Genomic DNA, 25,538 nt, shown 5'->3' with positions numbered 1-25,538 from the left:
TATCGCTGTATATTGTTATGTAATTTTAAACAGATTATCACAACGCTCTAGACATAAATTGCACCATAAAATAAAAGTACCGTAAAATCAGTCTGGTACCAAAGAGCTAGATAAAACCAACTAAATTGGAATGAATATAAAAATACTATGAAATAATTTAGCGATATACTATACAACTACTTTTAGATCAGTAAAATTTTACAAGAAACTCCAATAAAAGACAGCCTTGGTATTCAGAAGATAAAATGAACGTACCGTAATTGATTTTACAAATATTTAGTCTAATGAACACTTAACTTATGGGGCGAGTTTCTACATTTACTGAATTATCATAAAATTGAACCTTACATCACTGAAATTACTAATCTAAAATTCACGTCACGTTTGAACTTCATTTTAAAATCACACTTGTTCATAATTCTCAAAATATTTGATTTCTACTTTACAATCATAAAGGAATGTATAAATTGGAAGATATATATGTGTTTTGGAAATTTATTTCATCATGGAATACATATTATAAATAAACAATAGGTACATTATAAGAATTAAATAAAATTTGTGCGTGAATGCGTATAGGCCTTTATAACATGACTAGGCAAGACCAATTCCCAGCTTGTGTTTCTACAAATTCGTAATTATTAGGGCATAATCAATAATCTACGTCCCGTCGAAAACTTACAGGCCTATTATTTATTAGGCATAATTTTCGATATTTTCGGACTTTTTAAGAAGTGTAAAGATCAACTACTGAATTACTGTAAAGCATATTTGTTATGCTTAGTACATTTCCATGTCTAATTATTTGAAGACTGAGCCCTAAAAACGATAATAAAATTAAAATGACAAAATATGCATGGTTAAAATATATTAGTAATGAATGACTTTATAAACTAAATTATATAATACTAACTGAATCACAGTAAATAAAACGATTATTAGATTTCATAGATGTCCTTAATAAATAACCCTATTTTAAATTACTTGGAATTATTATGATCGTGCAATTGTCGTTTCTTCTTTGTAGGTTGGCAACTTAGTAGAGAGGGTTCGTGTAATGTCGACGTTATAGGAAATAGGAACTTTAAATGCAATCTTTAATTTCATTATTATTATTATAAATAATGTTTTCTACATTTTGAACTATTTCTCTCTCACTTATCTGCATCAATTGTTCTATCTATATCAGGAAAGTCTCACAAAATGCATAATTTGAACTGTTATTCCATTTCCCTTCCACTAATTACCCAACCTACAGCGAAAGCTTTACCATTCCGTAAAGTAACTAAAATGGCGATTGCTTCGTACGCTATAAGATTAGAATGACTAATCAATGACTACTGTCTAAGACGTTAAATTCCTAACTGGCACAATTGTGAGCATCCGAGGATAAAATCCGCTTGTTATCGTACTGGACATGGAACCCTGCTCAAAGTTATCACGTGATACCGACGGACTGCACCTGTGCTTGGCTTAGGCTTCAGTGCCCTCTGAAACAAATACACAATACGATTATTTATGGAAAAAAGTGTACAAATATATTTTTTTAAAAGATAAAGGATACAGAAATTATCATGGCATCGATTCTGCCTTGCTTAATTTTAATTGACAGTTCTTAGAAGATATAGTCCCGTCCTTCACTTAAGCTTAGTGCAAAGAAGTATCTAAATATAACTTGTATCTAAAATGAACTTCGATCTTTATTCACTTTTGAATACTAGAATCGATCATGGAAAAAAGGGTTATAAAAAAAATATGCAGAATGAACAGTCGATATTTTTTTTAATAAACTAAACGCGCAGTTGGTTCGAGAGAAGGCGATACGGCTCACCACCTATCACGTTAGGCTAACAGAAAGCTCGGTAAGGTGTGGGTACTTAGTTCATCTTACGATAGATGTACCTCTGACTACCCCTTTGGGATATAGTCGTGAGCTTATGTTATAAACTAAATGCAAGTAACGTTGATCTGAAACTAACCTGGAGATAAAGGATGATCTCGTAACATTGAGCCTGTAACACAAATTATCAAAGCTTAGTATCGAAGACAGCCCATTATATATATTTTTTACATGCAATGTACCTCAAATATACTCGGTACTAAGTAATATTTTTTGTCTAATTCTATTAAAACGCTATTTCAGAAAAAAATACTAACTTTTACGAGTTATCGTAAATAAAAAATATATAGGTACCTTACTAAAAATATTAACATGCCTGTTACATGGTTATTTACAAAACTGTGCATAAATCGGATTGTGCAAAGCGGTTACACTTTATTTTCATCACATTTACATCATACTCAACATTTCATGTAATCGTACCTGTGTCCATATTGAGATTAAAATTTAAATCAAGAAATATACTATTTTAAGATTTAAAAGAATGTGAATGCTTGGCCTGAAATACCTACTTCCAATATTTTCTAACAACATTTAATTTCTAAATTATTTTAGGTATATCATTAGGTAAAAGTATTATTGAACTATTTTAAATCGATAACTTCCGGTTCTGTTAAAACAAATACTATTGTTAAATAGTATTTAGGTACCTATACATACGGTATATTATAGAGAGTCACAGTATTTATGGCCAAGCCTAAAACAGACGAGAAGCAGCTAGCAAGCGTTTTACCTACAAAGGGCAGGGGCACATTGACACTACATTCAGTATAGAATAGCGTCTGAAAGGTTACTGGTTAGTGCTGCCCCCGGCGTGATGCCGACGATGCTGCCTCCGACGCACGCCTCCACGCCTTCTGTAGACCACCACCGGCACACGTCAACTCATTGGCTCATTTATTTACTAAAAACCTAAGTATCCAACCCGTAAATCTTTTTTATGCAAATATTGGTCCCGATTCCTGCAGACACCTCTTAATTTTATTTTAAGTTATACCCGTCATTTTCTTATCCGCTGAAAAGGAAAGGGACAGATGATTGTCAACAAGTTAATTTTAAAACGAATGAATAACCCGGGCGAATAAAATAGGCATCTCGTGCTGTCTACTTAACCCTGTCGGGTTATTAGTCGATGTAAAATTTTTAGACGGTTGTTTTAGATTACTGCTTAAAATTGACGTGTGTTGCATAAATTTATGGCTGTCGATTACCTGTCCCTTTCTTTTTCAGCTGATAAGAAAATGACAGGTATAACTTAAAATTAGATGGCGTCTGCAGGAATTAGCACAACTGTCTGTATTTATATCACATACAAATAAAGAGGTTTTATTATTTAGTGACGAAAATATGATCAATATAAAAAAAATATATAAGTGCCTATGTAACTAGATGGACAATGGCCTGTATTCTGTAGCTATTTAGGTTCTTAAAAAAGGAAGTCACTGTTTTGCCTAATAGCCACTTTCGAGTGATAACTTGATATTACGTGTCGAATACTTATTGGTGAGTTATATTTTCATTACAGAAGGCGAATGTTTAAATTACAAGCCTTTGAGTTGACGTGATTGATTACACATAAAATGCACATTCGATTAAAGTTCCACCGAGGCAATGAAAGAAGAAACATTAATTAAATAAATCGCATAACTTCATTCTATGGCTTTAATGTTATGTAATGTTTTCATGACTGTTAAATATTAAAATAAAATTAAACTAGATTGTTAAACATCATGCAACACATGTTATTATAAAGGAAATTAAAAATAGGTTCTTTTAAAATATAAAAAAATGTTTCAAATTCAAGATATAAAGTAAAAAAAATATATGTGAAAAGTTCATAGAGCAACAAGGGTCTTCCGGGGTACGCGGAAATCAGTGTTGCTCTATGGAAAAGTTAGAAATTATATAAAAAATATCAAAATATTTTTATATTCATTAAAATGATGAAATCTTGAAATTGCAAAAATTAACGAGTTAAGCCATTCCTTGTAATTAAATGTAATTTTAGGGATGGCGTGAACAAAACAAAATGCAATTACGCTTGAAACTGGCATGCCGCATTTGAGTACTCTTGGTGTCATGTAATAATTTGTTATATAACAATTTACAACGCGTATTCTACTATCTTACGTCAAGATCTACTTTGGCTCGTTTCCATTACACAACGTTGAAAGAAAGAATGCACACGTTTTGCATCTGTTATAACATATTATAGGTTGCTCTGCTGTGAATGGCTTACAATACAATATAACAAATCATAACACCAATATGAAGAATGTCCTAAATGCAAGTAAGAAATGAGCACGGTTTGCGATCCGGCAGACAATTGCCCGTAGGATCTCACAATGTTATCATTACCATATTTATTACTTTCTAGAATGTGAGGGACGTTTCACACAACGTCAGACTGGATAGATTTATTGTCCCAGATGTATGTTGTCATATTTGTCAGTTCTTACAACAGAACGGCTTCGTCGTAGAATGCCACTCTTCTTCTTCTATCGTGTGGATTGTGAGATAGAATACCAACCACATCAGCCCTGGTGTCAGGGTTGTTATTAAACCAAAAGCCCCTGACATGGCTCATGTAAAAACTACTTATTTATATTAATAAGTTTAATTTGGTTAGGACATTACGGGCTGGTCACCTGTAATGTCCTGTCCTAACCAAACTTGGGATCTAAGTCACCCTTCCCTTTTACATTTGTGAACACCTAGACGCGCTCCAGCCAACGACAAAACTATCGGTTTGACGCAATGTGAATAATAATATGAATAAGCTCTTAAGATAATTATGACGAGATTGCAAACCCAGAAATGAGGGTATTAGGATGAACATTGAGCGTAATGATGCTGCAAGCGTCTCACCTGTGGTGCAGGCGGCGGCGCCGGCGTCGGGGTTGACTCCGGCCACGGACCACGGCCGCGCCTTGCCCGGCGTGCGCGCGCACCCGTTCCCTACCACACCACACTTTTAGCACGCACTCCCGCAATGGGGCGCGGTTTATTACCTAGTTTGCTCTATTCGAGGGTCTGAGGGTTTTACTATCGTTTTTAAATATTATTAATTTCCAAATCCAATTTTACAGTATTGAAGGTCAATCAAGAGAATGGCCTGTTGTTTCATTCTGAAATCTTGCTCTGTAACCCACAGTGAAGAACACTGATGGACTATATTTGATACTGTTATTGCTATCAAATACGAGATTAGCAATTGGTATGTGCATGTATGAATGAGTAGTTACGATGAATCGTGATGAATTAGCACCACTTTAGATGCAGGTGTTAGAATATTGACTCGAATAGTGCAAACAAGACTTATATTAGCGAGCTCCACAACAATACCACTCAGTTAGATATCCCATGTATGTATTTGTTGGTAGTAAAAAGGATTTTATACAGTAAACGCTATCCCCAAATAGTTCTACATCTTAGCACTTACGATACTATTTTGATACTTTAAGCGTTATCGTCACACAGCGGACAATATCTCACAGAAGCCGTGTTCGCAATTCCCATAGGCGGTGAGGGACGATCACATTTCAAACCAATAAACACAAACATAATAAGTGAAGTGACAGATAACATGAACGTGCAAAGATACACCTAATTAAATGAACCATAAGAATGTCAATGGTGCTTATTCGGGGACACACAAGCTTAACCTGGTGCTTATTCGGGGACACACAAGCTTAACCTAATTTTAGTTCGACAACTCTTAAACTAGTGCCGTACTTCACTTACAATAAGTGCAAGAAAGAGATGGAGCTAGTTTTAGTCCTGTCAAATTAAGTTAAAGGTTGCCCGAATCGGCATCAATGTGAATCACTGAATAAGGATAAATCCCGTAGTGTGTAGTCTTACGATGCCGTATCAATCAAGCACAAATACACGTCAATTCATTTCAAAACATGGATCGCTTCACTTACTATACTATCGTAAACAATAAACATAAACAACAGTATACACGTACCCATAGTGTTGACGTTATCAGAAGACCGCGACGGCGGCGGCGTGGTCGGCAACTTGGTGCCTACGTTGTCGGAAGACTTGCAACGGGACACCTCTGATGACCCTGTAACTTCTAAAGGTCAGTAGGGGTTAAAAAAGCCACATCAAAGCAATTCATCTAAACAATCAATATTGTTATTTGACATTTCTTGACATTGTGACACGGACATACTATGAACAAATAGACTCACAGTCGCTAAAGATTTTTTCTAAAACAGCGTCCGAATCGTCTTGTAAGTTATGTAAATAGTATAAGTTCAATCCCTCAAATTAAGATGTTATGTTTGTGAAAATAAAGAACAATATCGGTTGTACAGCAGCCCATTACGATTAAATTCGATCTTGAAACGCCGTCGCTTTGTGTCAAGATGCGCCGCGGTCGTTATTTTATATTTGTTACTTACTTTTATACGCGCAAATGTCAAATTGCAATATTGTTTTTTAGATTAATTGCTTCTATATCATTGTAACCCTCGATAATCGTTGATTTATCAAACTTTTTGTAAAATTCTTACATGAAACTAAGAATTACGTCGTATCGGTATCGTAAGTGACGTCATCTGTATTGTGTCTTTCGTGCTAATATCTTATAACTTGTATTTATTTACTGTCTGTATGTCAGTGTTAATAGATTACACTTACCGCATTCTAATAAAACAGGTGTACTTTCGCCAGATGTCACGCTGTACCTACAAAAGGAAAATAAACTTTTAGTTCTTGTACAAAATTACAAACATTTTTTTTAACAGCTTGCGGTCATCACTGTACATTCGGCGTGCGATTTAAATTCGTACGAAAACGCGTCTAAAGAGCGACCGGGCTTTGTGAAGCATACTCCATATTATACCCCTTCCAGTTGATTGAGGGCGGGCATGTTACCCAGTAATGGAACGTATATATGTAGGACTGTATGTATGACAGATTTGTTTATATACGTATGTAAGACGTCACGTGACACCAGCAGCTTAGTATCATTCATAAAATAAAGAATAATATATAGAACGGTAACTTTCCGCCCCGCACCAATTCGTGTGAGCCTCTGAGCTAGATTTATGTCACCCTCTATGAGTCTTACTTTAGTTAAATCCGCAAGCCGCTAAGGAGTAAGTGGGTCTGTCTATCTCGCTCGCACTTACGCGGTAAGGCGATGTAAGTGTGGTGGCATAGAATAAGGAATAATACTACGTATAGAACGGCAACTCTCCGCTCTCCACCAGCGGCTACCTCACAACCCCTCCCCCTCTCTTACTTTAGAATTTTATTTTATTTTATTTTATTTGGGATGAAAAACAGCAGTACAAAATCATTACATTATAGTCTTAGCACTAAACAATTTAGGTATATGTACAGCCAACAACAACATCCACATATTACTATACAGAAATCTGTGAAGAAGACATTATCATCTAGTTACACATTAGATAGAACTTAGCAGAGTTCAAAAGAAGAAAAAAGGATTATTGATTAGGTTCAGGTCGCAGGCTGTCCATGACAGCTCTCTTAAACTTAGGGGCGTTTAGGTAACATATTTCTAAATTAATAAAAAGACTATTATAAAGCTGTGCGACCCGGCGCAGGGGCACTCGTTTACCCGCGTTTGTGCGACAGTGAAATTTACCCGTAAGGGAATCAGACATCACACACACAGACGCGCGTGTACGATAAGGTCAATGTGTAGTGTCAGTGTAAAACGAGTTGTTTTGTACGACGTCCCCGGGGTGTGAGTGTGGTGGTATAATTACATGGTGTCGTCGCGCTGCAGCGTGGGCGAGTGCCGGTGGTCGGCGGGCGAGGCGGGCGAGGCTAGCGAGGACAGCGAGTGCAGCGAGCGTGACGTCAGCGGCGTGCGCGCCGACAGCGACGCCTCCTCGCTGCCGGGCGGCGTGCGGCACGTGCGCCAGAACTCCTCCAGACCTGCAACACGTGCACGACAGATGATCATCTCTCACTCACACATTCATCAAACGATTCCTAAAGGCAGACCAAGACCACAGGCGACGCGTGCACTTTCTGATAATACCTGAAAAAATACTCTATTACTATTCTCATAAAATGCAACATTGTTCGATAACGCGATGAGTTTCCCGATATTTAAGAGTAGATATTAGTAGGTATTAGTGGTGGTTATTATATTTGGTAGGGTAAGGTTGCTTTATGGCAACGATAATAAGTTAATTTATAGTATTATTATAAAGTACCGCTGCTCTTGGTCTGTTGACTCAATCGTAGATTTTTGTTTTGTTTTCGTCACGGGTTTGAATCCGGCTCGGACTCTAAACCACCGAATTCGTCTTTATAAGTTTGAAATCATGTTTGGATCATTGATATCACGAGGTTTCCAGGATCCATGATTTGTGCCTGGTTAATAACAACAAACTCCCTATTACATGATAGTTATACACCTCTGCTTATCCATTAGAGGACACAGGCGCAATGCTACGCTATGTTTACCTTCGTCGATATCTTGAGATTGATCTGTTATTGGTCGGGTCGGCGCCCTGGTTTTAGCCCGTCTTGGTCGACCTGAAATTGGAAGATAACTAAGTTGTAATATTTGTCAACGAACATGTTGTAACATACTCAACATGTGGCTAAATCAGCTGATAAAATGACAAAGGCATATATGTGTTGCACGAGTAATCGGTGTTTACAAATGCAGAGGTGGAAACTGATACTGATTTCACTGACTAAACCCTCTAGATAACTGGCCATTTACTGACCAAATCCCTAGAATACTGACCCTTCCTCCGCCAATTTCATATCTAAGAGTACTTATGTTAGCAGCATAAGTAAATGAAAATGATGGTCTCTATCTCTGTGTAAAATGGCCACTGTCTCTTGCAGAGCAAAAGACAGGGAAAATAAATATTGGGCGAGCGAAGGGTGTACAGAAAAATATACAAAAAACTAGAACTAGCATTGAATTGACCCAAAAGTATAATTTTGTGTGAGTTTACTGACTACTACATACATACATACATACATAAACTCACGCCCGTAATCCCAAATGGGGTGGGCAGAGCCACAAGTAATCAAAGACAACTTGCAGCCACTGTTGATACGAAGTCCTAAGATGGATATGATGAACCCTATGGTGATAAGGGATCAGCCTATCGCCCATAACATTAGTCCATCATGTTAGAGGACGCAATCCCTCTGTCGGTTTTTACGACATGCCCGGGAAGGCAAGCAGGTTTACTGACTACTATTTTTAAAAAATACAGACTTTTAATGATTTATTTATTTATTAAAGTACATACAACATTACAGTATGGCCCAATGCGCTGTATGACGAGAAAAACAATATAATACAATAAAAATAAACATTGAATAAAAAAGAAACAAAAAGAAAAATAAGACTATAAATAACATGAAAAACAATAAAAGAAATTACAATTTTAAAATTAAAAAGTAAACTAACACAAAAAATAAAAATAATAATAGTAAAAACAAAACAGTAATGATCTCGGTTGAAATAGCTAACTTTACTCTCTGCAAATGTTTACCTTTAACAAGGTGTCGCAGCGTATGCGCGGGCAGGTCTGCCAGCCCGTCAGCGGCCTCGGCGTGTAGCGGCGGCAGGGACAACATCTCGTTGCTGCTGCATTGTTGCTCCGCCACTGACTTGGGCCGCACACGACGACAGCCGCGCTCGCGCCGCCGACACCCCAGCGGAGTCGCCTGGTCGAATAATTACATACATTACTTACATATCGAGGTCCGCTCGAAGTATAACACGGGCTTCTGCACGACGTTTAACTATGAAGACAGCATCCGCTGCGTCTATTAGACGAAAACCACCAGGTATTTGTCGCACCGCGCGCGATAGCACAACCCGTGCAGATTTCCCCAGCAGCATAAACTATATGGAAAGGCTTCCGACATCGCACATCTTTAGCGAGTCGTAACGCCGGGCATTTGTCGCCTAGTGAATAGAACACGAGGAGATCGCGTGGAGGTATCAAGTTGAAATTAACATCTAGTATCTTATGTCCAGGCATGTGCCTAACAGCAATCCCTAGAAGCTATAAAAAAATCAAGCTTCTAAATCAACGCAATACAAAGATACGGTCTATTTTCTACCAATTCGTACGGGAATCATAAATGTTATTAACAGCCATCCATCACTGTCGAAATATCATCATCATCACTAATTTAAGAGCTACGCTCTTGTCGGTGTAGCATTCTCCATGCTACATTTTTAGGGAAAAATAGAGCAGTGGTTTCCCTCTTGCCTTCCGTCCCGCAGTACTCTGTCTGGTGCGAGTGGAATGGCGCCTAGAGTAATCTATTTTAAAGCCTTACTAGGACTCCTGTCCTCCGCTTCTGAATAGTACTGACAGTTACTGCTGCCCTCTATCAGATTATCGAAATATACATTTCTTAATTTGTATTTGGTTAATGGATGATGTTGTGCGCTGTGAACTAAGGTCGTAATAGTAAAAAGTATCTTACCAGGTTCAAGTAATCCAGTTTCTGGGAGGCATGAAAGTGACCCGACAAAATTAATACAGCACTAAATGTCATGCCATCCTTAACTTATGAGACGTGCAAGAAAGGTATAGCTTTATTCCAATTCTAGAACAGTCAAGCGTAGTTGTCGAATACCAGAAGTCAATATCATTAACGTACCAATATATTGTGATTTGTGATATCAAAAATTCCAAAGGCGGCTTACCCCAGAATGCGATATCGGTGTGAGCAAGTCCGGAATATCGGTGTCATTGCTGGTTATAGGTTCACTATCTGCGTTGTCCACACTCTCGCACGCCGTCAAGGCCAGGCTTTCTACCGCCTCACTGTACATAATATATTCACATATAATTTCGTAGTTTCCTAGGTCGAAGATAAATTATGAAATTCTGATTACAAAAACAGACAGATCTAAAGGTGACAAAAAACGTACTACTTTTTCGACAACTTACTTGAGCAAGTCTTGAAGCGTGTTGGCGCAGGGAGCCATGGCGTCGCGCACCGCCTGCAGCGTCACCAGTTCACTCGCCGAGGTAGTTCCCCCCATCGCCGCGAACACTTCACTGCACCGCTGTAGGGTTACATTACGTTAATAAAATTCTTGTAAAATTTGGACACTACATACAACAAAACAGGACAGTCTGTTAGAAAATCTAATTCTTACCGTGTGCGGCCTTACCGCGTAAGTGCGAGTGTAACCGATAGCTCGCGTTCCTTACTCCTTAGCAGCTTACGACCATTTAAGACTAAAGTAAGACCCAGAGGATGTGAGGTCTATACGAATCGGTGCGAGGTGGAGAGCTCCCGTCCTATACGCCACCGCCTGCCCCCCGTCCACGGTATTGAGTGTCTGACCTGCAGGTACTGGTGCAGCATGTGGTGCGCCTGGCTGGCGGCGCGTTCCAGCGCAGCGGGCAGCGGCGGCGGCGGCAGCGCGGCGGCCGCCTGCGCCGCCAGCGCCGCCGCCGCCTCGCCCCCCGCCCAGGCGCGCTCCAGCGCCAGCGCCCGCAGCCGGTGGCACTGCGCCGGCGCGCTGTTGCTTGCTAGCCTGTTGGAACATAATGTTAAGTAAATGGAATGGATGGATCGGTTGTTGTTAAGCCGTTGGTCCCGGGCTATTAGCCAAACACCTCCACCAACCGTGACCATATTGCTTAACACACAATTCTTATTAGAGAGATGCCGCGAGAGCATAGCCAATGGGAACGAAATATGCACAAAACGAGCACATTATATAAGGCAACAATCATATTTTAAACTTTTCTCAATGCTTCTTTGGTATCGCGCAACCACAACTAGCGCTTTTGTTATTGTACTACGCAATGAACGGCGAGTTAATTGGTGTAGTGGTCCAGCCAGAAATGTCTTGGTGCGGCCGCTTCACACGCCGACGTGAGTTAACAGGCGACATGCGGACACGTGTAGTTTAGTGCTGAGGACACATAATATTATCTCCTTTGTTTCTATGATCTTTGTTGCGTAACCATGGCATTGAGAGGAGAATAGAAGAAGCCCATACCGCTCATGCAGCTCTCTCCACAGTGTAGCGACTCGCTCACTAGCGCCCCGGCCGCCGGCTGCCGCGTCGCAGCCCGGGAACTCCACGCGCCGCACGCTTACAGACCGGCGGAGCGCCGTCGCTATGTCCGTCAGACCTGTGTAATCGGGGCGAATAAAATAGGCATATCGCTGATATGCAACTCTACTTAATTCTGTCAGGTTATTAGCAAATGAAAAATTTTGGGTTTTTTTTAATTTCTGCCTAAAATTGACGTGTGCTCCATAAATTTTATGCCGATTACCCGTCCCTTCCCAATTCGGCGGATAAGAAAATGACAGGTATAACTTAAAATAAAATTAGGTGGTGTGTACAGAAAACAGCACCATTTGTTAATATGTCTCGATATGCTTATTTACTTCTAAAATGTATATACATTTTTAGACGTAGCTGTGTTGACAAACATCAACATAGTATAGTTTTAGTACAACATTAATGAAGCGTTGCAATTACACCGCGCGTGCTAATGTAATTACGTCATCGCGTGCCGAGACGGTGGACTAACAAATACGCTTTAAGAATTGCTAAGTAGCTGTGGGAGAATCACACACCACACACACACACACATTCACACATTTATGTATTACAATTTGCAATATTGTGACGCATGAATGAGTCGTTTTGCGTCGTAACATTGAGTTGCGGGAACAAGAAGTAAACAAGAATGTAATTGAAACACTTCGGTTTCGAAGACATATAACCTAAACTGTAATTGATGTGGTTTTCCCTTCAAATTGGAAGATCAGATTGGCACCACACCTGTATCTCCGAAGATATAGGCAGAGGTGAATAGTATACCTATTCCGAGCCAGTTATGTTTAAGTCCCATATAATATGAGGCGAGCCTACTGCCATTAATTGGGCACAAATCCTGGAAACTACATGATATCAATTATCTGTGATCCAAACATAAATTTAAAACTCACAAAATCGAATTCAGATTCAGACTGGTAAGAGCTTCTATAAAAACCGGACTTGTCATATTGTGAGGTTAGGTAAGCGGACCCTGTGTAAACGGGATAACGTTAGTGTTAGATAGAACAGAATCAATCGGCTTAATTTCGACTGATGTCACTATGCTAATGTCACAATACTTGCTTCTGTGGCCTAAAGGCAAGGCCAAAAATTAAAAAAAAAATACGCTTTCTTCCGCACTTCGACAGATGTAATTCATACCGCGCATTTAAACTATTGTAAAAAGTTATCTATATTGAAATATTCACCAATTGTACTGAACTAGTCGTCCTGTCTAATACTAGGGAAAAGATGGCGGTGGAAACACACTGACCCTGTAAGCTAAACGCGTTGCGGTCGATGTAGAGCGTGTGCAGCGTGCAGTTGCACTGCAGAGCCTTGGCGAGCAGACGCGCGGCCGCGTCGCCCGCCAGGTTGCCGCCCACGTCCAGCGTGCGCAGGCGCCGCGCGCCGCCCAGCGCGTTTAGCAGCCCGTACAAGTCACCCTAACCGACCACAAGCATACATATCAGAAATCATTTATTATTAAACGCTTTATTGTACACGCTTCAGTAAAAAGAAGAAATAATTAGGTACAAAAAGTGGGCTTATCTCTAAAAGAGATCTCTTCCTGCCAACCCCGCATGGTGTTTAGTGGTTGGTGTTCATTCATAATATAAGAAATATACATATTATTTCAATTGATGATGTTACACAATACATAAAACTTGTACATAATATTATAGATTACTATTATAGTCAATCCCTCAATAAAGCTACTAGTTATCATTAAGATACACCTGTTTTTTTTTAATTATTATTTATTTACAAGCTGGTCGACCTAACCTAAGATGGATGTGAATCAAGCCATTGCCCATATATTAGTCGTACAAGAAATGATACAACTGTGTCCATTTTTCGACGTGGCCGGAAAAATGAACGAGTCCTGTCATTTATTCACTCCACAAGTCCAGATGACCAGGTCCTACCATTGTTATTCTAGTGCAATACATAATAATACTATCATACAGGTATAATACAGGTCCGAGCGTGATTCTTACCTTAAGTTTACAATCGCTGAGATCTAATGAAGTCAAAGTCGTGTCCGGCTCTTGAAGAACGTGAACCAATGCCTGAAAAAATAAGCATATTTTAATATTGGTGCTAATTCCTGTAAACACCACCTAATTTTATTTTATACCCGTCATTTTCTTATCTGTTGAAAAAGGAAAGGGACGGGTAATCGACAAGCATAAAATTTATGGAACACACGTCAATTTTAAGCACAAATCGTCGGTCCTTTTCCTTTTCGGCGGATAAGAAAATGACAGGTATAACTTAAAGTAAAATTAGAAGTCTGCAGGAATCGGGGCCAGTATCCCCATAAAAAACTTCGGATATTTACACCTGTATTCTAAGATGTTCACTTAGATTCCTCAACTCGGCTCGGCCTCAGCTGAGCATTTTGGTATTTTCAGTTGACATTTATAGTCCTCGACTTTGGAGTCGAGCATATCATACTGCCAACATAACAATGCGAAAATAATGACGTCATGCTATACGGGAGATAAGGTTGAGGCGCCGTCTAAAAATACCAAGATTGAGCTGAGAAGGCCTTCCTCGAGGCCTTGAGGTCGCCTCGCCTGAGGACGGAGGAAGGTTGGAGTTAACATATTAGAATACGGGTGTTAATCTTTCTTTCTCGTTGCTTCACCAACCTGTATAAGAGGCGGCGCATAAGACCTTTTACCACTCAGTCGGCTTAACGATAAATGCGTGATGGAGTGATTTTTCCCTATTGCTCGTACTATGCCGGATAGTTCGAATTCCATACCTGAAAAGTGGTTAACATATTAAAATTAATATTGCCTATCTTACAAAGAGGAAACGGGGAACTATGGAATGTCAAAACTTGTTGTTCCTACGTGCTCGTAATCTTGTACGTACAAGTCGAATTCGTACGAAAACACGTCCAAAGTGCGACCGGCATTAAGCAGTGTCTGCGAGGAACTAACGTTCTTGACTGTAGACATATAATAATGAAATGCTACGTTTTTGTTTAGTCTTAAATGTCCGTAAGCCGTTAAGGAGTAAAAGGGAGGGGGTTAAAAAGGCCACATTGGATTAATTTGCTCACTTACTTTTATATGTGCAAATATCTCACGGGGTCCGCTTACCTAATCTGAAGATTTGACAGGTCCGGTTTTTTACAAAGCTGCCTGTCTCACCTTCCAACCCGCGAAGGGAAAACCAGCCCAATGCAGGTTAGGTCACTTACCTCCGAAAATGCATTTCTCGGGAGTGTAAGTTTCCTCACGATGTTTTCCTTCACCGCTGAGCACGTGATAATCATTTATTATCCAAACATGAATTCGGAAACAAATTCGACAATCATTGGTTTAGGGCCTGTGCTGGATTCGAAGCTGCGACCTCAAAGTAAGAGAAAAGCATTCTACAAACTGGGCTACCACGGCTCTCGTTGTGCATTGTTTTTTAGATTAATTCATTCAATGTGGCCTTTTTAACTCTCCTGCAGAGCGTGCGGTAGACTTTGCGTTGCCGCTCCCATATGTGGCTTGTTAAACACCTTGAAAACAATGTAATGGATGGATAGTACGATCGCTTACTATTATCGGAGAGGTCGAGCGACTGCAAGCAGCGTACTCCGTGGATGCAGGACTCGAGCACGTGCGCGGCCTGCGCCGACGACAGCACGCCGGCTAAGTTGAGCTGCACGCCTGTTGCGCTCTCGTTGCACGCTAACCCGAGAAGAAGGCTCCTGTGGAAACAACAGAAACAAATCTTCACTTGCATCGGTTAACTTGTCCTATACTACACGGTACTTCTCTCGTGTGGGTTGTGAGATCAATGACCGACCTCATCATCCCTGGTATCAGGGTTACTATTGAGCCGCCAAAAAAAAACCTGACATGACTCACTGCACATTTACTTATGTAAGTAGTAGCCGAGATCGACCGTTTAACGTGACCGCCGAAGCACGAATCATCTACTTTCGGACAATCAGGTGATCAGCGTGCAATGTCCTGACCCACAGGAACAAGAGTTAGCGCATATTACTTTTTTATTTTATATGTATGTATAGTTCGTGTCATGATGAATTCATAAGTATCACGATTCCAATTTTAGTAGTTTATTATATGGCAATAAAACTTAGGAATACCCAAAGAAACTGCATAATCAGCGAGAAACAATTGCACACGAAATCTTCTCTAGTAATTTTTCTGTTCACAATCCTAGACGTTGTTTACAACAATAGAATAAAGGCACAATTTCCAACTTACTTGAGAGCATCGGGCGGCATTTTGCAGTACGAGAAATCCAGGTTGGTAAGCGCAAGACAAGCCGTGAAGAACTGTCTGAAGGATGGCGGCGGATCCTTGGGTCTTCGCGCGGAAGACCAGGGGTTCCGCCCCACGAGCAAGTCTGACAGTCTCGCTGCACACCCGCGGAGCAACGCTCCCCACATCTAAATGAAAGAACACTATACCCAAAGAATCCAAAGCATTCAACAACATTACGTAACGGCCATTCTTCGCGCTGTTGATTCAAAACACACGCGTAATCTTACTACTGCGGTAAACAAAGTATATTTGTAAATTCTTGTTGTTCTATTTACTATTTTTAGTAGTAATAGTAGATATCTCTAGCAAACAGTCATTACAAAACTATTATACGCAAGTTTAAAAAGTAGATTAACTCGCAGTAAGTTAGTACACTAAGATATAGTGTTGAAATGTTAATTTCTAAATAAAAAGTACAAAAATACTTACATTTTCTAACGTAGTCTCTGTATTGGTTAAATTTAAATGCGTCAACACGTTGGGTTGGGCAAGGAAATTATACAAATTCTGGAACAAACATAACATTATTCTAATCGGTACGTAGAGTAATCCGAAAATAAGTTTGGTTTATTATTAATAAAAAAAGAAATTGTCATAAAAAATAATATTTCACTTACATGTACGTCATCCTTGAGGTTATTGTGTGAAAGATCTAAATGCGAGAGCGTGGAGAGATGGCACTGGTTGTCGTTAAGCATCGCGGCGAGGTGCGACACGGTCTTGCCCGTCAACCCGCATTGCGACAGAGAGATCGACCGCAACCCGTCTAGGTTGTTCGCCAACCCACTCAGAATACTAATAGCACCTGCAGACAAACATATGACAGTGAGTCACAATAACAAAAAGCGTATTTTATTGAATAGAGTATTGTTTTAAAGAAAATCGGGCCGAAACCTTTATTTCAGGATTTGTTGGAAATATATTGTTTACCAACAACAAGCGATAGCAATATAATGATAATAAACGTGCCGGTAATAAATCACATAGCATTTTTTAATAAAAAAATAAATTACAGTTGATACGATACGTTTCGTAAGTCAGTAGTGTGTTTACCGGTCCCTAATCAAAACGGCCATAGCTCTGAATTAGGTAGTTTCCTAAGTCAAAGATAAATTATGAAATTCTGATTACAAAATAAAGACAGATCTAAATTTGAGAATAAACGTTTTCTTTTTTCTATTTAATTTATATATGAATTTTAATAAAGAATAATGAAATAAGTGCCACATTTTATCACGTTTTTCTATGACGTCACAGGTTGCTTTTTCGTACAAATTCCATAGTAATTGCGTGTTTTGACGTTTAGTATTTAGTAACTGATTTTACTAGTTGGAAACTACCCTATTCTAGTACTTAATTGGCTAATGTACAAACTATTTGCATGTTAAAAATTGGCGGTTTGTTTCAAATCAAATCAAATCAAATATACTTTATTGCACAGAACTAGAATTTCAACAATCAGACATAACACATGAATACAGTACAATTTGGGCGGCCTTATTGCTCTAGAGCAATTTCTTCCAGGCAACCAACAAAAGGAAACAAACATTTACAACTTGGATGCGGGATGGTGCAACAAAAAAATAAATAAATAAATACCTAAAAGTAAAACTAAAGTTAATATAATAAATACTCTATACTATACGTACATATATTGCGGTTTGTTTCCCCATTTGAAATAAATAAATATTACTTGGCTTTCCTTGTTTCAGCATTGAGTGATAAATATGCAACGTAAACGTAACCTACGCTGGTCGGCTAATATCACCACAAAGCAAGTCAAAGTATACATGTTATAACATATACCATCGACACGAAGAAGGTGAGAGCTGTTTACCTATATATTGTGGAACTTTTTTGTTTTATTGTAATTTTACAATTTAGTACTTGAGCTCATAAATGTGGAGCGATGAGTGGTCTCAACGTGGAATTAACAGGACGTCTTGACGTTCTATGGAATACGCAGCAGTCATACATACCTTTGTCCTCAATATGATTCTGAGAGAAGTCGATGGTATGCATAGAAGGCGGCGTGCGCGCCCTCAGAAGGGCGTGCCCCAGCCGTGCGGCGTGGTCGTGGCGCAGAGCAGCGGCGCGCCACGCCAGCTTCTGCGGCGGCGGCGCGGCGCAGCGCACCACGCGGCACAGCGCCTCCCACGCCTCGCCGCCCGCGCGGACGCCGTCCCCGCACACGCCCGTGAACCACGTGTTGTGCTGCAGCGCGATTAGCAGGGGGATCAGGTCCCTGGAAACCAACACCACACATACGTTACTGCATGCATAAACACATAACATAAACTCACGACTATATCCCAATTGGGAGAGAGAGGTACATCCATCGCAAGATGAACTAACTTACACCACACAGAAGCGTAAACATCATACATACATACCTATAACATAGCTAGCGAGGAGTGGGTCTATATACTATACACCTACGATACGAGGTTGATGCTATTTTATACATACTTACAACCTGCTAAAATCATAATTCCTTTTGGTTTCGACGGATTCGGGTAGAAATCCTATATTTTTCCCCACTGCAGCTTTATTGCAATGTAGCATTATGAAGTTTTTAGGTATGGATGTGGTGTTTATATCAACATTATAATATAAATTCATGCAAGTTACAAATAAAGCATGTAATCAATCCCACTAGTCGTCGCAAGGCGAACCTGCAGCCGCTGTGATGTTTGTCTAAAAATTACAAACTTTAAAGGAACTACATTGCTGTTGCACCGTCTGTCATTGTTAACGAACCGTTAATGATAGACGAGACGGGCGTGATACACCGTCACGCTTGACGTGAACAGAATAATAGAATATACCGCAGAGTTTAAAAAATGTATTGTCAACCGGATTTCACTTCCCAAAATATTTCTAGAACAATAACTTTTATATCTACCATATTTTAGAACAGTAAGTAAGAGATCTATTTAATTATATAAATATGACAAAGACCCATTATTTTTCAATAGCTTCGCCTTCGCATTCAGCCAATCATCAAAGTTAGGGAAACATGGATAAAATTAGCGAAAAGGACATGGAAAAGGATTAGTTTGGGATGCTATAATAATAAACATAATAATAATATAATATAAACATATTGTACAATAAACATACATATAAACATACTTCATTACGTATTTAAGGCCTTGTCCATTGGCCTTTATAGATACAAACTACAGAGAGGGTACCTATTCGTCTTATTGTGGTATACAGAAGCGACCAAAGGTATTGAGGAGTCTTTGCGGAGTAGAGTCGAGGAGGTTTTATTTTTGGCTGACCTGTATGTAACTTTAGAAATACGTAACAGTAGGTATAAAATATCTCTAACGAGAATATTAACCAATATGTTTAATCACATGTGCAAACTGTAAAAACTTAAAGCAAAAAATGTTCACGGACAAATGAACAGTCTAAAATTCAGTGAGCAGTAAAAAGCGGGGCAATTAACGGACCCCCGCATTTGTACGTAGTTGAGTACCTATTCCGACAGAGATTCAAAACAGTTAGTATATTTTTAAACATACATAAACTACCTGTCAATATTCTTATTACAATTATGAGAAACCAAACTCGCTACGCTAGCAAGTTTGGTGACAATTTGACAAATAATGTAAACTGAGGACCGCCCACGATCCCGTCGTCTACTTGTAATGCCATGTCTCGGATGTCAGACAACATGAAAAATTTTTTTTTCCATTCCAGACCTCGTAAAAGTAGATATTTTCAAGTGTATGTACGAAAATTTACCTCTGATCTAAATGGTCGAAATCCTTCAAATGTAGCATTCTGATGTCATGCGCTAAATAAATTGTGTCGATGTCCCACGCAACCTCCGCCCTGTAATAAAGGAAAGCCATATAAATGCACTAGAACGACATGTAGGAAGGATGTAATCATTGCAACTGTGTCGGCTTACCTGAAGGGCGTTTGACAAAGGTCGCACATGGCTGCATACTGATTAGAAAAGTCACCGCAAGTTGAATGTTTCCTCGTACCACTTACATGTTGCAGGGGAAATGGTAGATTCACCTGTAACATCCAAATGTTTACCATAGAGTGTCTAAGGTGAAAGGCTGACTAATTAATAGCTGCGTAAAATTGTACAAGTTTCAAAGCAAACCATAAGGCATTTGCGTAACGCTTTAATAAAACACAATTTCGGGCAATTTATTATTGTATAACTTCCTCTAAACCTAAATTTACGGCTGCTAAGCAAAGCAGGATCGCGACAAAAATAGACACATATTAATTTGTTTCACTTTCATGACCCAGGCGGGCAATTAATTAAGCAAATAAAAGTTTATTATACTCGGACAGAGCTAAATTGGCTGAAATGTCTGGGGAAAATGAATTGAGGCGAAAGGTGAGTGAGTCAGAGGAAATACTGACCTTGGAAATGATGTCTTCCATGGCTACGTTGGGGAACAAGTCATCGTACGCCGCGATCAACGCGTGGATCACATTTAGGACTCCCTCTGATGTACCCTCCTCGCCTACAAGGAAAAGGACAGCTTACTTATTGCAGAAGTTAGCATACGGCGGTATGTGTACACAAACCTGAGGATTGTTTTCGCTTTTCAGGGAGATCAGAGACTTGAAAAAACATTTTCGTTATGATTGTCGTTACAGCGATAGCATAGAATAAGGAATAATACTACGTATAGAACGGCAACTCTCCGCTCCCCACCAGCGCCTGAGCTAGGTTTACCTCATCCCCTCGGGAATAGTTTAGACTTGAATCGTATGGCGTTAGTCATCACACAGTCGCACGTGTACGATAACGTCAATGCGTGGTGTCTGTGTAAAACGAGGTTGTTTGTATGAAGTGTCCGTGGTGTGGCGATAGTTAACCAGCCCTTTTGCAACTTCGACACTAGGGTTCTTGAGATTGGTAATCCACCTCACAATCCACACGATAGAAGAAAACCAGTCCTTTTTACTATAAGTCTGGTATGATTAGCAGCGTGATAAATCTACATGTTTCTTTAGGTCGATTTTTAGACGTTGACTACAATATTGTAATGCTTTTAAACAATAGCACTTTTGAAGTACCGAAATAATCCATTACAGCAAACAACTAGAACAGTTGTTTTAAGTTTACGCGGTTAAAACACATAATAACGGGTCATCCCGTGATCATGGCACTTGCAACAGTGTCGAAATATCGGAAGTCTCATATCCCTACTTTAAACGCGGTAAGAACCCGTTAATATGTCTTTTAACTAGAACAGTGCTCGCAAGTGCCATAAATATCTGTAGGGTAGGACGTCTAAGATTATTTATTGATCTGCTACGTAAATGGCCGTTTGGCTGACGGAGTAAAACTCTTATCTGTTACTCAAACGGTTCATTGTATACGTAGTACGTAGTTTAGAAGGGATGTGGTGACTATTACTTTGAACTCACTGCCAGACTATTATTAATCGTTCGTTGTAACCTGTACGACTTTATCCTCAAATTATACGTACATACATACATAAACTCACGCACATTTCCCACCGGGTTAAGCAGAGACTATAGAATTCCATTTCCTTCGATCCTTCGATTTTCATCAATCGCTACATAAACGCACGCCGGGTTCAGAGTAGATGATACTAAACCTTTTCGAATGACACCAAGTATTCATTGATAAGGAATATGGTCATTAGAAGCGTCGGGAACGATTAACAGCTTAGGTAATAGCTTTACAAACTACATCAAAATAGTTTACAAACTACATCAAAATATTTAATCATGTGCATGTTTAATTGTGTGATAGCCCAGCTGGAAGAACGCTTGACTTTCAATGTGAGGTTTCAGGTTCGGATCCGGCACGGGCATAAACCAATGATTTTCGAAATTGTTTTCGAATCATAAACACAGGTTTCGATCATAAGCATAAATTATCATAGCATACCGAGAAATGCGTTTCGGAATTAGGTATGTTACCTAACCTGTATTGGGCTTCGCGGGTTGGATTTGAAGATCAGGTAGTATTGTTAAAAACCGGGCCTGTCAAATCTTCAGGTTAGGTAAGCGGACCCCGTGAAAACGGAATAGCGCTAGGGAGATCATTATAAAGTACCTACCATTCGACCTTTGTCACATAGGGGGATAATATTATAATTTTATTACACTTACATTATTACTACATATTTTCCTTAATGTAACACAATACATGTTCATACTAATGAAATACCTACATAATAATACCTATCCTTGTTTTAGGAGTATTGACAAAGTGCCAATAATGAATTAATGAACTTTTTCCTTAAGTACTTAAAGGACAAAGAAACTGTAGTGCATTAGTCACTGTGTGTATTCATTGGAGTCAGTCAAGTCAATGAGGTGACGTGCGAGTGAACGCGTCGTAGCGCCGATGTCCCACATACCTACTTGGCCGTCGTTAGATAAACCAAAGCGAGGCAGCAAAAAATTACTTAATCTTTGGAATGTTTCCGTAACTGAGATACTTTAAACGTTTGTAACGAACACGAAGTTACGTATTCCAATTTTGAATGCATGAGGGATTTAGGTGGTTGCGTAATTTTATGTGAGAAACTGTTAGTGGTCATTTAGGTACCTTACCTATATATTCAATATAAGTTTATTTTTTATATTATAGGTATATATAGATGTCCTATTTGTTGCACTACTCGATGTGTTTTTGGCGCTATTCGACATCAAGTAGGTAGCTATCTTATAAATTGGCGCCAAGGACTCGTTGATTCAACTGCGAACGAGAAACGGATAGATGCTACAATCGTTGAGAATTGTACCATTACAATGTTTTTTTAATGAAATTGAATATTTTAAAATAGGAACGATCATTTAGACAATGAAAATTCAGGTAGGTACCTATGTTCGCGAAAACTTTTTGGCGGCAACGTCGGCGTCTATTGGAAGAATGGCGAGGAAATACCTACTGGCTTTATTGCTTGTTTTGGTGTCAATGTCGTCGGCTGCGGTCAATTAGCAAACAATAGGAGTAATTAGACACTTACCAATAAGAATGGAGACCGGTTTATGCTCGTGAATGAGCGTTATTGACAGGTGATTAGCCTTTTTGCTTTCCAGCGCTTCAATTTCCATCAAGTGAAATCCATTGTCGACCTGCCAGACAAATTATCTCTTGAATGTTGAATGTGCATGTCTAAATATTTTCATGTGATGATGACCAGCCCCGTGCCATTCTGCACGAATATCTCGCGCGTTGTGATATATGAACCAATAGAATTGCTTTATTTATCGCGTAGCCAATAACGTTGGTTCAATATCGGAACGCGCGCGATATGCGTGCACCATGCTATCATAGCAAATACAACTAAAAATACTTTAATAACTTATAAATAGATTGTGTAGATAATTTAGATAACAGCTGCGAGTTTATAAAAACTAATGACATGTATAATGACAGAATATGATGTATGGCATGATTTTTTCATCCTTGTCTGATATTTGAAATAAATATTATTAATTTATTTATTTATTTAGATATCCAACAGCAATTTAATTTATTTATATCATAATATTATCTTCCTCATGTGACCCCATCTATAATGTGATCCAAAGAATATAATTACTAAATAAACATTCAATTATGATGTCAATGAACTTACCTTACTAATTAATTAATTAATTATTGATTGACTTACCCTAGTTGGAACTTTTGTTGTAGTGATAAAGATTCTATAGGATGTCACAACCTGAAAATAATTAACAGTTATTTACTAAAGTAGATTTAATATAAAATGTAGCCATATATAATTCTACTGTATACACATATTTCTGGGTCTTATAAAAGTGTACTTATAGTTAATATTATATAATTATTAGATAAGAAATATTATCTTTCTACTAGCAAACATAAAAATGGTGATTCAGATTTGAATCAATACTACACAATAGAATCTATACCAAGTCATATGTATACCCAATTCTAGCTGATGTTCTATAACTAAATTGGTGCAATCTTTTATACAATAGAGGTTCATTGTGTAGTGGGTGTGTAAACCCATAGGGAATACACACACACACACACACACACACACACACACACACACACACACACACACACACACACACACACACACACACAGTTACCAGTACAAAGACGAAGACACACCTAAATGACTCATATTAATGCCCAGAATTTATCAGTAAGTTGAATACCTACTATTAAAATGAAGTGTAGAACTAGTTATAGATAAGTAATTTGAGATTAGAATGTGTTTCGATAAATTATTGTCTTAAAGTTGTTTTATTTATATTGTTTACTTTATTAGGAAAACAAAAATATCATATTCATTAAAATAATGTAGGTTATTAGTTTTGGTAGTAATGCTCAAATACACCTATTTTCTTACTTGATTTACATTTATTATTTGAGAACTATTTATCCTTAACTAAGATTATTATAGCTATGTGGCAGTTGGTACCTACTTACATAAAAATTTACCTATTAAGCACTTTAATAGCAGCAAAGATTGAATAATACATGCATATAATGAGATAAAAAATGAGATAATCCTACTTTTCTCTATATAAGTGGTGGTTTTGTGGAGTTGTAATTGTTACAAATTTTGTATCTTTGACAAAAAAAAAAAACAATTATTCTATTATAAGGACAGGGATTGGTTCACTATGTACCTATGTGCCATCACATTTTTATGGTCATATTCACAGAAAATAGTTAATGTAACAAATATTATGACCTGTAAAAAGAGTGACATACCAGATACCAAAAGAGTGATATTCATTACAAAGTATAAAATATTAATTTAAAATAAAATTTGTGTACTCACCAAAACCCTGTTGTCAACTTTATCACCTCTTGATTCCATACGAATAAGGGATTTGAAAAGAATCTTAACATTTTTACCCAAAACATTACTAATGCTATCTGTAAATAATAACATAAACATGAATATTTTTTTTTACATTTTAATTGTTCTTAAAAACAACGCAAAGTTATGAATCAATCTTGCTAAGAAATTGCACTAAATTATTTCGTAAAGCAGTAAAAAAGGGATAAATTCATACCACTTAATTCTGTGGATATTTGGGATTTTGTTGACATTTTCCCGATTTTCTTTAATGTCATTACACCAGCCAAACGTAATAGTTTTCAATACACAATAGATCCATATTAATCACAAATTAACAAATAAATTTATAGGTTTCTAATTCTAATATTTATTAACAGAAACAAAGACCCATTTCAATAAATTATTGACCTAAAATCACCACAACACACCTCTTCCTACGTACATACCACACCACAGACAATATT

At 38.4% G+C, this 25,538-nt stretch overlaps 1 protein-coding gene across 9 annotated transcripts; it reads right to left on the bottom strand.

Annotated features, from left to right (window-relative positions):
* On the bottom strand, positions 1–25,538 carry LOC126372421 (F-actin-uncapping protein LRRC16A). Of its 9 annotated transcripts, none has more exons than XR_007567161.1 (28): positions 25,289–25,537; positions 25,051–25,148; positions 23,902–23,952; positions 23,251–23,359; positions 20,657–20,760; positions 20,184–20,296; positions 20,015–20,104; positions 18,238–18,503; positions 16,876–17,063; positions 16,688–16,765; positions 16,199–16,383; positions 15,524–15,675; positions 14,615–14,730; positions 13,958–14,029; positions 13,231–13,402; positions 11,904–12,039; positions 11,240–11,432; positions 10,837–10,955; positions 10,590–10,710; positions 9,418–9,592; positions 8,363–8,434; positions 7,654–7,825; positions 6,554–6,600; positions 5,874–5,984; positions 4,769–4,858; positions 2,634–2,757; positions 1,980–2,012; positions 1–1,490 (listed from the first exon to the last, which is right to left on the bottom strand). XR_007567161.1 is itself a non-coding variant. In XM_050018150.1 (28 exons), exons 1-28 carry the CDS (start codon positions 25,347–25,349, stop codon positions 1,474–1,476), a joined length of 3,204 nt encoding a protein of 1,067 aa, XP_049874107.1. In that variant the 5' UTR covers positions 25,350–25,538; the 3' UTR covers positions 1–1,473. The 9 variants fall into 9 exon arrangements, 7 of the variants coding, with proteins under 7 accessions (XP_049874107.1, XP_049874108.1, XP_049874109.1 ...); XM_050018150.1 differs by having other exon boundaries at positions 2,695–2,757; positions 25,289–25,538; XM_050018151.1 differs by having other exon boundaries at positions 2,695–2,757; positions 5,874–5,975; positions 25,289–25,538.

This window comes from Pectinophora gossypiella, chromosome 14, assembly GCF_024362695.1.
Source record: "Pectinophora gossypiella chromosome 14, ilPecGoss1.1, whole genome shotgun sequence".
NCBI classification, from domain to species: domain Eukaryota; kingdom Metazoa; phylum Arthropoda; class Insecta; order Lepidoptera; family Gelechiidae; genus Pectinophora; species Pectinophora gossypiella.
The sequence above is the reverse complement of the archived record's forward strand: the minus strand, read 5'-3'. Positions and strand labels throughout refer to the sequence as shown.